At 45.0% G+C, this 14,143-nt stretch overlaps 1 protein-coding gene across 1 annotated transcript; it reads right to left on the bottom strand.

The window, feature by feature from the left end:
* Positions 1-3,786: 3,786 nt before the first annotated feature.
* On the bottom strand, positions 3,787-13,777 carry BTBD17 (BTB domain containing 17). The gene is made up of 3 exons (XM_082272345.1): positions 13,638-13,777; positions 8,339-8,615; positions 3,787-5,038 (listed from the first exon to the last, which is right to left on the bottom strand). The coding sequence occupies exons 1-3, from the start codon at positions 13,720-13,722 to the stop codon at positions 3,958-3,960; spliced, it is 1,443 nt and encodes a 480-aa protein (XP_082128471.1). The 5' UTR covers positions 13,723-13,777; the 3' UTR covers positions 3,787-3,957.
* Between the last annotated feature and the right edge of the window lie 366 nt (positions 13,778-14,143).

Here is a 14,143-nt window from a genome sequence, read left to right as displayed (position 1 = left end):
TATCACCGCGATGCACTTTCATGGAGGAAATCACACATTTTATAGGACAGCAGTCGTTTACTACAAATCACGTTTTCTTACACCTCCACCTCATCTTAGAATCTGCATTAACCGACACTGAGAGACTCTTCAGGACTAGCACTTGTAAACCCCCCCCCCCCCCCCCCCCCCACCATCGCCTTGGGGGAGGGGAGGCTTCACTACTGAATCTGTATTTCGGATCATTCCATGTTCACTTTGTATGTTTGTACTGATTTTTTTTTTTTTCCTGTTTACTGTCTTTTTATATAAATTAATTGAAATAAACTCATTTTGGTGATTCTTCTGGATCGAGGATTGTGGGAGTTTTGAGTCTGAAGTAAAAAACGTCTGCTAGCACCATTAATGGGGGGGGGGGGATGTTTACTCACTTCCTGTCCCGGTGACACCGCAGGAAGGGAGAGGAAATATAAATACTGGCTTTATCAAGGATATGGATGAGGGGACTTTAAAGCTAAATTCCAGCTATATATATATATATTTATACTATATTACCAAAAGTATTGGGACGCCTGCCTTTACACGCACATGAAATTTAATGGCATCCCAGTCTTAGTCCGTAGGGTTCAATATTAAGTTGGTCCACCCTTTCCAGCTATAACAGCTTCAACTCTTCTGGGAAGGCCGTCCACAAGGTTTAGGAGTGTGTCTATGGGAATGTTTGACCATTCTTCCAGAAGCGCATTTGTGAGGTCAGGCACTGATGTTGGAGAGAAGCCCTGACTCGTCGTCTCCACTCTAATTCATCCCAAAAGTGTTCTATCGGGCTGAGGTCAGGACTCTGTGCAGCCCAGTCAAGTTCCTCCACCCCAAATTCGCTCATCTACCATATATACTCGAGAATAAGCCGAGTTTTTCCAGCATGTTTTTTCATGCTGAAAAAGCCCCCCTCGGCTTATACTCGAGTCACTGTCGTGTCACCGCGTATGCGCCGCATGCCCGGGAATAGCCGAATGTGTACGGGCTTCGGCGGCGCATTTGCAGTGACGTATTGGCGCCGGGCGGCGCGATTTTTAAATCGAAGGCGCCTAACCGACAGGTAAGTGAGACTCTTCCGCAGCCCCTGCATTTCCTCATGCAGTGCTTCGGGCATGGTACAGGACATTCTCCTGTACCATGCCCGCAGCACTGCATCTCCTGTGCCATGCCTGTACATACTGTGCCATGCCTATACCTACTGTGCCATGCCTGTACATACTGTGCCATGCCTGTACCTACTGTGCCATGCCTATACCATCACCTGTGCTATGCCTATACCATCACCTGTGCCATGCCTGTACCATCTCCTGTACCATGACCTGTGCCATGCCTGTACCGTGACCTGTGCCATGCCTATACCAACATCTGTGCCATGTCTGTACCATCACCTGTGCCATGACCTGTGCCATGCCCTTACCATGACCTGCGCCATCTCCTGTACCATGCCCGCAGCCCCTGTTTTGTGTCTCGTGGTGGTCCAGTTGGGTCCAGTAGCTGCTGCATTTCCCACCCTAGGCTTATACTCGAGTCAATACGTTTTCCCACTTTTTTGTGGTAAAATTAGGGGCCTCGGCTTATATTCCAAATCATTTGGTGGAGGGGGGTTATTGTGTGGGGTTGTTTTTCAGGGGTTGGCCTTGGCCCCTTAGTTCCAGTGAAGGGAACCCTTAAGGCATCAGCATACCAAGACATTTTGGACAATTTCATGCTCCCAACTTTGTGGGAACAGTTTGGGGACGGCCCCTTCCTGTTCCAACATGACTGCGCACCAGTGCACAAAGCAGTGGCCCTTGTGGCACTATTCCTTCCACTGATACGAGGCACGCTTTCTTCTGCTGGCACCAAAGATGGGACACTATTCCTCCCACTGACACCAACAACGGGACACTATTCCTCCCACTTATGCAAACAATGGAGACCCATGGTATGTATGTGAGCCAGTCAGGCTGCTGGGAAATGTAGTCCTGTGCCTGCTGCTGTGAGTGCTGGCTAGGGAGGAGCCTGCCCACACTCTAGACCAGGGGCCTTCAAACTATGGCCCTCGATTTGTTCCGGAACTACAATTCCCATCATGCCTAGTCATGTCTGTGAATGTCAGAGTATTACAATGCCTCATGGGATGTGTAGTTCCGCAACAGCTGGAGGGCCTTAGTTTTAGCATCCCTGCTCTAGACAATGACAGATAAGAGAAGAAGATCCCGGGAGCCGCACATGAGAACAAAACCAGCTGTGTGTAGAAAAGTGGCAGTCTCAGCGTAGACCCCCTCCACGCCCCCAATGTGTTTTACTCCACCCACTGTAGCTTACTCATAGGGAAAAATAGGGCACAATTCTTCCCACTGACACCAATGATGGGGCAGTATTCCTCCCGCTGACACCAATGATGGGGCAGTATTCCTCCCGCTGACACCAATGATAGGGCACTATTCCTCCCACTGACACCAATGATGGGGCACTATTCCTCCCGCTGACACCAATGATGGGACACTATTCCTCCCGCTGACACCAATGATGGGACACTATTCCTCCTACTGACACCAATGATGGGGCACTATTCCTCCCACTGACACCAATGATGGGACACTATTCCTCCCGCTGACACCAATGATGGGGCACTATTCCTCCCGCTGACACCAATGATGGGGCACTATTCCTCCCGCTGACACCAATGATGGGGCACTATTCCTCCCACTGACACCAATGATGGGGCACTATTCCTCCCGCTGATACCAATGATGGGGCACTATTCCTCCCACTGACACCAATGATGGGGCACTATTCCTCCCGCTGACACCAATGATGGGACACTATTCCTCCCGCTGACACCAATGATGGGGCACTATTCCTCCCACTGACACCAATGATGGGGCACTATTCCTCCCGCTGACACCAATGATGGGACACTATTCCTCCCGCTGACACCAATGATGGGGCACTATTCCTCCCACTGACACCAATGATGGGGCAGTATTCCTCCCACTGACACCAATGATGGAGCACTATTCCTTCCGCTGACACCAATGATGGGGCACTATTCCTCCAACTGACACCAATGATCTAGTTTTTTAACTCCCACTAACCACCAATCCTTTGGCACTGTTTACTCTCACCAATGCCAGGGCATATTATACTCCCACTATCCACAGTCCGGTTCCCAAAGTTTGAAGTTCTGAAACCAATCCAATCTTTATTACTTTTTGGTAGTCATTTAACATTTTGGAACTTTTACAAATTCTTCCCGAGAATTTTGTGCAAACAGCTAAGAATGGCATCATTTTTAGAAGGAGTTCAACAATGGCCGCCCTGTATACTTCTAAAAGAATGGACAACCCCTGATGAAGCAGCCTGGTTCAATATTCTTCTGAAAGAGTGGATAGGAGGTTCTGTTAGTTCCGTATTACAATGCATAGGCAGAGTCTATTACCCAATGGCTCTGGTTAGGCAACCCAGGAACTTAAAAGCCCCTCAATAAAGGACCAGAAGAGTTTGAGGAAACAAGATTGCAACACCAAAGGTGGAAGAGTCCAGAATGATTTATTTAGTCTGAAAAAATCCAGGATAACAAGCAAAAGCGTTTCGGGGATGTTAGGTGTCCCTTTCATTTGGGCTTATAGTGATGCTTGGGATGAAAAAGGGGGACTCTAAGGAGTTTGGTGAATTCTGGAGTACAATGGCCTCTTCTTCTAAAGCTGGCTTCAGCCATTGATCATGGTGAACAATGCTCAGATTGCATTGGCTTGGTATGGAACTCTGATCTATTCTGGACCCTAAAACCCATTTCAGTAGACAGTTGAAGATCTGTAGACCCTTTTATTGCTACATGGTTGTCAAACAAACTCTCTGTGTGGCTTGTCTAGCAATTCTAGATCTCTGCCACGTCGGTAGTTTTAAGTACCACAATGGTAGCCATACGGCAAAGTTAGGTGGCTCTGGTCTGTATCACTTGGCCTTGATGAGGGAATGGTAGATGGGCTTGATAATGACGTGCAGATGCAGAGAGTTGTCGATCAGATATTCCGAAGTGCGTTTCTGCAGGTCGGCATGGGCCAGGAAGTCGGACACTTCATCGGTGCTCTGGTGGACGCTGTACACGTGCTTCACAAACACTTTGCCTTGCTGTCTCTTTACTCCAACAAGCACGGTTTTTTGGAACGTAACACCAGCAAAATCTAGACCGCCCATGGCCAAAGTCACTACCAGCCGCGGTTTTCCTTCTTCAAGGCGGCTGGATTGGGAAGAGCTGGACCCGGACTCGGAGTAAACCGGTCGAAGGCTAACGGGAAGCCAGCGTGGAGAAAAAAGCGCATTCCAAGTTATCTTTTTGCTGGAGTCATGGCTGCTTGGGCCTAGTTGTGTTTGAAAACTGAGGCTTCGGTCATCCCTGGCTGGATTGTTGATGATCCACTGGGAACCCCAAGACGAAGACAGATAATTCCGAGGAATAAACATGCTGCAGTTCACGTCAAAATACTTTGCGAAATGTAGCGGAGAAGAGGAATGGAACTGAAAAGCTTGAAAGAGAAGATCCTGGATAAAGCTCTGGTAGGTGGCTATTAGGCCTGACTGTTTCTGGATCTGGAAGAGTTGGTGTGGTGGGATCATTGGGTACCTGATAGATCTCAGTACCCTCTCAATAATGGAAGCGTTCGGGTTGTTCTTCATGATCCACTCTTCCACAGCGCTGAACAGTTCTAGCTCACTCTGCAGAACCAGGTCAGAGCGCTGTACCAGGGACACCATGAGGTTGCTGCTCACCGTCGCCCACTCATTGCTGCTCATCACAGTGGAAAGGTTCCAGGCCAAAAACTTCAGGCAGCTCTCCTGAAGTTCTTCATCACTCATGGATACTGCATAATGGTACCAACTCACCACGTGGCCCTGGGATGACTCGCTAGCTAGGTGGGTCTTCATATACTCTGTGACACCTCTCTGAAGAGCGGGAACATGGTACTTGCTGGCCAGCCGATGCAGCGCAATGGCTTGGCTTAACTGGATTGATATTTCCCCACAGTAAAAATACCTAAAGGACAGATATAGATTATTGCATGAAGATAAAAAAAAAGAATCTCAATAAATCAAAATTCATGTTAATTTCAAGACCAATACAAGAGGGGTTCTGGTTGGTTACTGTTTCTTAAAGTGAACCTGTACCCTTACTTACATTTTTCAATACAATATTCCTACCTACGAGCGAACGCTACCTTGGTTTTCCAGAAAAGCCTTTCCTTGCATCCTCTTTGATTAGGTTTATTATTTTATTACACTGTCCAATGAGCCTCTGTGGACAGTATGTGTTCTCTAATTGAAAAGAATGAGAGCAGCTGGTCAACTGTGTCAGGGCTCATTTACACTTTCTTCGACTTTAACACACATTAAAGCGCCTATCGCTTCAACATGCTTTTTTGATGTGTTTTTGATGCTTCTCTGATGTTTTCCTGAAGTTTAATGAAGCTTTGAAATTGCCCTGTATGTGTTCTTTTCTATTTTTTTTTTTAAAGGGGCTCAGAAGTTCCCCCAACTCAGTATTATCCCAGTTCATTAATACCCCTTCTCAGCAGATCCCCAGCTCATTCATACCCTTGTTCAGCAGATCCCTGGCTCAGTAGTACCCAGTGGTGTATTTTGGTTTTGTGCTGCCCTAGGCAAGACTAAAATTGGGCGCCCTTCCCGTGTACATTTTTCCCACTCCTTTTTTAATGGATGTGTCTTCCTCCTAAATTGAAGGACTACAAGTCCCAACATGAACCCCTGAGATCTTACGAGAGGGGGGGGTGAGAGGGGGTGGGAGAGAGAGGGGGGTGGATGAGGGAGGGAGAGAGAGAGAGGGGGGATGAAAGAGAGATAGAGAGGGGTTGGTGAGGGAGGGAGAGAGAGAGAGGGGTTGGGTGAGGGAGGGAAAGAGAGAGGGGGTGAGAGAGAGATAGAGGGGGGAATTGAAGAGAAAGAGAGAGGGGGATGAGAGAGAGAGAGGGGGATGAGAGAGACAGGGGGGATGAGCGAGAGAGGGGGGATGAGCGAGAGAGGGGGGATGAGCGAGAGAAATAGGGGGGATGAGAGAGAGCGAGAGAGAGTGGGGATGAGAGAGAGAGTGAGAGGGGGGTGAGAGAGGGGGATGAGAGATGGAGATGAGAGCGAGAGAGAGAGAGGGGGATGATAGAGAGAGAGGGGGATGATAGAAAGAGAGGGGGATGAGAGAGACAGGGGGGATGAGCGAGAGAGGGGGGATGAGCGAGAGAGGGGGGATGAGCGAGAGAAATAGGGGGGATGAGAGAGAGCGAGAGAGAGTGGGGATGAGAGAGAGAGTGAGAGGGGGGTGAGAGAGGGGGATGAGAGATGGAGATGAGAGCGAGAGAGAGAGGGGGATGATAGAGAGAGAGGGGGATGATAGAAAGAGAGGGGGATGAGAGAGACAGGGGGGATGAGCGAGAGAGGGGGGATGAGCGAGAGAGGGGGGATGAGCGAGAGAAATAGGGGGGATGAGAGAGAGCGAGAGAGAGTGGGGATGAGAGAGAGAGTGAGAGGGGGGTGAGAGAGGGGGATGAGAGATGGAGATGAGAGCGAGAGAGAGAGGGGGATGATAGAGAGAGAGGGGGTGAGAAAGAGAGGGAGGTGAGAGGGAGGGAGAGAGAGAGGAGGGGTGAGAGAGTGAGAAAGGGGGGTGAGTGAGAGAGAGAGGGGGGTGAGAGAGGTGGTTCTAGCAACCAGTGGCCAATAGAATCTCAGGTGGTGGGGGGTGGCTTTTTTGCTGCCCCCCTGCAAAATGCTGCCCTAGGCCTGGGCCTTGTTGGCCTAGGCCAAAATACAGCACTGGTAGTACCTCCAACTCCTCTGATGCCCCCACTCAGTAGTATCCCCAACCTCTGCTTATCCCTTGCTCAGTAGTTATCTCCAACTCTGCTGATCCCCCGCTCAGTAGTACCCCCAGTGCTGCCAATCCCCCACTTAGTAGTAACCCCCAGCTCTGCCAATCCCCCACTCCGTAGTAATCCCAAACTCTGCCTAACCCCCGCTCAGTAGTAACCCCAATCTCTGCTCATCCCCAATCAGTAGTAACCTCTAACTCTGCTGATTCCCCATTCACTAGTAATCCCAAGCTCTGCTGATTCCCCACTCAGTAGTAACCCCCCATGCTCTGCTAATTCTCCACTCAGTAGTAACCCTATGCTCTGCTAATCCCCCGCTCAGTAGTAACCCCAAGCTCTGCTGATCCCCCACTTAGTAGTATCTCCAAGCTCTGCCGATCCCCCAATCAGTAACCCCCAGCTCTGCCACTCCCCCACTCAGTAGTAACCCCCAGCTTTGCCGATCCCCCACTCAGCAGTAACACCAAGCTCTGCCTATCCCCCACTCAGTAGTAACCCCAAGCTCTGCCTATCCCCCACTCAGTAGTAGCCGCAAGCTCTGCTTATCCCCCACTCAGTAGTAACCCAAAACTCTGCCGATCCCCCACTCAGTAGTAACCCGAAGATCTGCACATCCCCTGGTTTGCTGATCCTCCTCTCTCTCTCCAGTCTCCACTCACACTCACCTACACCCACAATATTGCTCCCACTGGATGCAATAATAGCTCCCAGCTGTTTCTCCCTCTCCTGCTCCAGTCCTCCAGCTCTGCTGATCCTTCACTATCCAGTCCTCTCTCTGGTCCCCACTCATCTTCTGCTATAGCGTTTCCACATTGCGCACCATGTGTGTCGTTCGCTAGTTGCTCCTCTCCAGTCTGGACCCCACTCACCTTCCTGCTGTTCTACGCTGCACACCAGATTGGATGCCTGCACAGACACTTCCAGAATATATACACCGGAAGTGACCACTCAGGGTGACTTTCAGGTACGCTTGTTGGTTTACCAGTGCACAGTGGCATATTTCATACCTGCAATACCTCCAAAACTAAGCGAAAATAAATAAAAGCCCCTCAAATCCTGCCGGTGCTGTTAGCGAGCATTGTCATGGACTTCTATGGAGGCTTTGGAGACACTTTGAACCACCAAGAAAGAGAAATGGAGTATCATTTATGAAGCAAAGAAAACACAACGTGTGAACAGGACTGCAGGATAACCATTTTATTTAGTGAAAGCCGCTTTGATTGGCATTCAGAGTGCTTTAAAAAAGCGTTTCCATTGCCAGACTTTGAAGCACGTGTAAACCAGCCCTCAAGTTATCCCTCTCTGTCCATTTCAGAGATAGTAACCTGATTTGGGCACCAAAGAGCCACATAAAGCCTCAAAAAATTAAAAGCCATGCCACAGGTTCAACAGACACAATATCCAACAGAGTATGATGGTCTGGTTACAATTTTGTCTTTAAGAATCTAGAAATTTACCTTATGAATTTCTCAAAGAGTATGGCGCAGTCAGCCGGCTCCTGCAGGGTCACCAGGCTCTGGTTGGCTAAGAGTCCCTCGAAAACGTCACTCTGCAGGGTGAGAAGTAGCTGGTGGGCTTGGATGACTTTCACCTCATCGGAACTGGTGGTACGGATGCGGAGGGTGATGTCGGTGGAGTTTCCATACTGCAGCAGTTCTTGCAGGCGTTGGATGAGCATGGAGGAGTGGTTGAGGAGGGTGGTGGAGATGTCACTGCCCGCATCGGACTTGTGAGCTGCAGAAGGAAGAAAATATCAGTTATTTGGCCATCAAAAGTATTTTTACTGAAAGAAGATGACTCTCCTCCCACTAGACACTATTCCTCCCACTGATACCAATGATAGGGCACTATTCCTCCCACTGATACCAATGATGGGGCACTATTCCTCCCAAAGGCATCAATGATGAGGCACTACTCCTCCCACTGACACCAATGATGGGGAACTGTTTCTCCATTAATACCAATAATGGGGCACTATTACTCCCACTGACACCAATGATGGGGCACTATTCCTCTCATTAAAACCAATAATCGGTCACTATTCCTTCCACTGACACCAATGATGGGGCACTATTCCTCCCACTGACACCAATGATGGGGCACTATTCCTCCTTTTGACATCAATGATAGGGCACTATTCCTCCCACTGACACCAATGATGGGGCAATGTTCCTCCAATTAATACCAATAATGGGGCACCATTCCTCTAACTGACACCAATGATGTGGCACTATTACTCCCGCTAACACCAATGATAGGGCACTGTTCCTCCCATTAATACCAATAATGGGGCACTATTCCTCCTTCCTGCACCAACGATGTGGCACTATTCCTCCCACTAACACCAATGATGGGGCACCGTTCCTCTCATTAAAACTAATAATGGGGCACTATTCCTCCCACTGGCACCAAATATGGGGCACTATTCCTCCCACTAATACCAATGATGGGGCACTATTCCTTCCACTGGCACTAATGTCAGGGCACTATTCCTCCCACTAATACCAATGATGGGGCACTATTGCTCCCACTAATACCAATGATGGGGCACTATTCCTCCCACTGACACCAATGATGGGGCACCGTTCCTCTCATTAAAACCAATAATGGGGCACTATTCCTCCCACTGGCACCAAAGATGGGGCACTATTCCTCCCACTAATACCAATGATGGGGCACTATTCCTTCCACTGGCACTAATGTCGGGGCACTATTCCTCCCACTAATACCAATGATGGGGCACTATTCCTTCCACTGGCACTAATGATGGGGCACTATTCCTCCCACAGGCACTAATGATGGGGCACTATTCCTTCCACTGACACCAATGATGGGGCACTATTCCTCCCACTGATACCAATGATGGGACACTATTCCCCCTCTTACTGTCCACTGGCACTATGTCATTTTATTACTCCCACTGCCCCCCTAAGATCTGAAGGTCAATAAACTGACCCTTTGTGTAGAGAGTTTGGGGACCCTGGTCTTATTGAACAAACACTGGTATTAAACATTTTTGGACTCTCAGGCCCTTTTGGGCCGTATACATAACTATATAAAACTGGCTGGGTGCCAACCCTGTCCCACTTCATCCCGAAATTTAAAAAAAAAAAAAAAATGAGATTTAGATACACATTAACTTTTTTTTTTTTTGGGTTTGCTTAGACTGGATTTGCCCTCTGGGGAGATGGCGGCGCCTCTCTTCAGTCCATGTTTCCAGGACACGGACTGTTTAGTGTTATTTTGATGCGCGGACAATACGCCACCCACACAAATCTCTTCAGCGTTCTCTCTTTCAGAAACTCATTTGCGTCTTGTCAGTGACAACATGAAAAAAAGGCTTCACAGCCCAGTAACCGATGGCATTCAATGGCGGCCTCTCAGCGGAGATGGGACCCCCCTCCTGCGCTGTTCCGCTCGCTTACAGTCCGCCTTTAGAAGTCAACTGGAAAACCTCACAAAGGCCCATTGAAGGTCTCATCCCGGGGAGGCAGCACAAACGAAATCCAAAGAGACGCACTAAAACCCTTTCCAGATCCTTTCAAAACTCTTTGAAACTGTTGGCAATACAACACAATGAGCCTGATTGGCTTATCTCATCCCGGGGAAACTCAGGCGTAAAGACGTAAAAAGAATACACAAATAAAAACTGAAGCAAAAAAAAAAAATACCCCTTTCACCTTTTTTTATCCTTTGTTACATTAGTGCCGCTGATCTCCTGCAGGTGCTTTGCAGCCACTTCCTGTCTACAGTCACACTGCATGGATAGCTGCAAGGCAATTCTCAGCACAGGTCATCGGTGGCCACACCTCCGTCATGGGTGTTCAAAGTGCCATTTATAGCCTCCATCAGGAGACCTTGTGACAACACAAGTGGGAGACGGGAACAGGGCGTTGTCACCCTATAAGTGGAAGTGCCTGAGCAGGAGCCTTCATGTGCAGGATCACCAGGGATGAATGTAACCTGTTGCCGCCCATGTAACACATACGCTATATTGTCAAAAGTATTGGGACGCCTGCTTTTACATGCACATGAATGCAAATCTAGGTACTGACTTTATCAAGAAAAAGCCCCATATGGGTGAGGGGACTTTAAAGCTAAACTCCAGATATATATATATATATATATATATATATATATATATATATACATACACACACTATATTACCAAGAGTATTGGGACGACTGCCTTTACACACACATGAACTTTAATGGCATCCCAGTCTTAGTCCGTAGGGTTCAATATTGAGTTGGCCCACTCTTTGCAGCTATAACAGCTTCAACTCTTCTGGGAAGGCTGTCCACAAGGTTTAGGAGTGTGTCTATGGGAATAATTGACCATTCTTCCAGGAACGCATTTGTGAGGTCAGTCACTGATGTTGGGCGAGAAGGCCTGGCTCACAGTCTCCGCTCTAATTCATCTCAAAGGTGTTCTATTATGTTAAAGTCAAGACTCTGTGCAGGCCAGTCAGGTTCCTCCACCCCAAACTCGCTCATCCAGAACTCTGCACATGCTCAGTTTGGTGTTTATGGCTAGAGAGTTTTTTGTTTCTTGGGAGAGTGCATGTGATCAGCACAGGGCCAATCAGCACTGTCCAGACAGAGGGTCAGGGGTCCTTCAGCCTCATAGGACAATCAAGGAAGAATGAAAACTCCTCCTACAAGCTTTAACCAGACACTGATAGATGTCACAAGACTGCTATATACTGCTGGTGAGAAAAGGTATTTAGCAGTTTATATTTTCCCAGTTGTCATTCAGAGGTGATGCTAAATGCATGCAGTGACATACAGAACACCACTAGAGGGTGCAATTGTACTGTCTCCCCTTTTTTGTTGTAAAGATCTATATAATATTAGTAATAATAATAATAATAAGAGGGAACACTCTGCATTCTACTGCTTGATAATAAATAATAATACTAATATTAACAAAATTAGAATAATAATAATAAGAGGAACATGCTGCACCTTTCCTGCTGGATCATAAATAATAATGATAATAATAATAATAATAATAATAACAACAACAAAAAACAGAGGAAACACTTTGCACTTTTACTGCTGGATTATAAACAAAATAATAACAATAATAATACAAATAATAATAATTATAAACATAATAACATTAATAACATATTAATAATAATAATAATAATAATAAACAGAGGGAACACTTTGCACTTCTACTGGATGATAAAATAAATAATAAGAAAAAAAATAATAACTTAAAAAAAAATAGAGGAAACACTTTGCACTGCTACTGCTGGATTATAAATAAAAATAATAATAAAAATAATAATAATTATAAACATAATAACATTAATAACATAATAATAATAATAATAATAATAATAATAATAATAATAATAATAATAATAATAAACAGAGGGAACACTTTGCACTTCTACTGGATTATAAAATAAATAATAAGAAAAAAAATAATAATTAAAAAAAAATAGAGGAAACACTTTGCACTGCTACTGCTGGATTAGAAATAAATAATAATTATATTAAAATTATTATTATTAATAATAATGATAATAATAATAATAATAAATAGAGAGAACACTTTGCATGTCTCCTGTTAGATCATATATACTAATAATAATAATAAATAGAGGGAAAACCTTGCAGGTCTCTTGTGGTATCATAAATAATAATATCAACAATAATTATAACTAAAAAAATTGAGGAAACACTTTGCACTTCTACTGGATCATAAATAAAAATAATTAAAAATAATAATATTAATAATTACAATAAGAATTAAAAACAATAAAGGGAACACTTTGCACCTATACTGCTGGAATATAAATAAATAATAATAAAAATAATAATAAGTAGACTTTGCATGTCTACTGTTGGATCATAAATAATAATAATAAAACACTTTGCACTTGTGTTGCTAGATTATATGTTATAAAGGTACATCCTTATGTCATACAAAACACATAAGATAATAAAAATTGCATTTTACGTGTAACTTTTTTATATATAATATTTGTGCTTTTTATACAGTTTCAATAATAAAGAAAAAGGTTATGTTGTATGTATATATATATATATATATATTTTTTTTTTAATTGAAAGGAAGAAGAAAAACAGATAATGCATACAATGCGCCCATAGTAGAGCACCGCAAGGGAAATCAACGAGAAAAAAATTACTGGAAAACATTTTAATTTTTAATGGTATTAAAAGTTTAAATAAAAAAAAAAAGAAGAAAAACAGAAAATGCACATATAGTAGAGCATGTGATCATCTCTTGTCTGTTCTGAATTCCTCCTTAATTCTATATTGATATAATAATAATAATAATAATAATTATAATAATAATAATAATAAAACCTTAGAAAACATTGTGTTGTGTTTTTTGCCTTCCTCTGGATATAGGATATGGGTGGGTACAGGATTCTGTATATGAAGGTTTGTTATTTATTTATTCTATATTTAGAATAAATTGATTCGTGTGTGTGTGTTTTTTTTTTTTTTCAACTTGAATATGTAACATTGCAGTCTGCAGATCATACAGTGTAGAACTAGAACACTCAGCATGCAGCACCCCCCAGGCTTGCAGGGTTATTCAAGGGAAAAAATGAGCAATCTGTGGCAACCAATCAGAAGTTATCTTTTGATAGTTTTAAACTAAAAAGATTGGTGGCTACAGGCTACTGCAGTTTTGCAGCTCATTGCCTTCAATAAACCTGTTGGAGTCCATATGTCTCCCTCGCCCTTATACAAGTCCATTCCACTTACCTGCTTGTGCAGTGATGATAACAATGGTCAGTAAGGCCAGGCACTGCCTTCCCCAGCCAGGGCGAGGTTGGTGGGTCCTCTCCATCTTGCGGTGGGCACACTGCACATTTTCTGGTGGGGGTCTCCGGCTCCTCTCTTTATATACAGGCGTCTGGTCCTCCCGGGCTGTCGCTGCTTGCTCATTGGTGCATCTGGAAAAGAGCCATTGCCATTGGAGACGGTGTTTATCCCCCAGGATGCCACAAAGGTTGCATTGTCACCGCTGTTGGGACACAAAAAACAAGTGAATGGAGTGGAAGCATTCACACCATCTGAGCAGATTAGGACTCATCTGCATTAAAGAGCCACACACGTTGGCAGGACTCAGCCCTGGATAAATGTTTGTCAAACTGGTGAAATACCAAAAATCCTGGCATATGCCACAATTTTCTTGTTTCTTTGCTATCATTATTTTTTATCATTTTTATTATTTTTTTCTAGTAGCAGTAGAAATAATTTCATTAATT

This window comes from Pelophylax lessonae (genome assembly GCF_965119305.1).
Source record: "Pelophylax lessonae genome assembly, chromosome: 11".
Taxonomy (NCBI): domain Eukaryota; kingdom Metazoa; phylum Chordata; class Amphibia; order Anura; family Ranidae; genus Pelophylax; species Pelophylax lessonae.
Note: the sequence above shows the minus strand (reverse complement) of the source record. Positions and strands in the feature narration are given on the sequence as shown.

Excerpts from the sequence above, each read along its gene's own strand:
- BTBD17 (XM_082272345.1), bottom strand. The coding sequence starts at position 13,722 with ATGGAGAGGACCCACCAACCTCGCCCTGGCTGGGGAAGGCAGTGCCTG. Across the intron at positions 8,616-13,637 it reads TATCATCACTGCACAAGCAG|CTCACAAGTCCGATGCGGGC; the intron begins GTAAGTGGAATG and ends TTCCTTCTGCAG. Across the intron at positions 5,039-8,338 it reads CTCTTTGAGAAATTCATAAG|GTATTTTTACTGTGGGGAAA; the intron begins GTAAATTTCTAG and ends TCTGTCCTTTAG.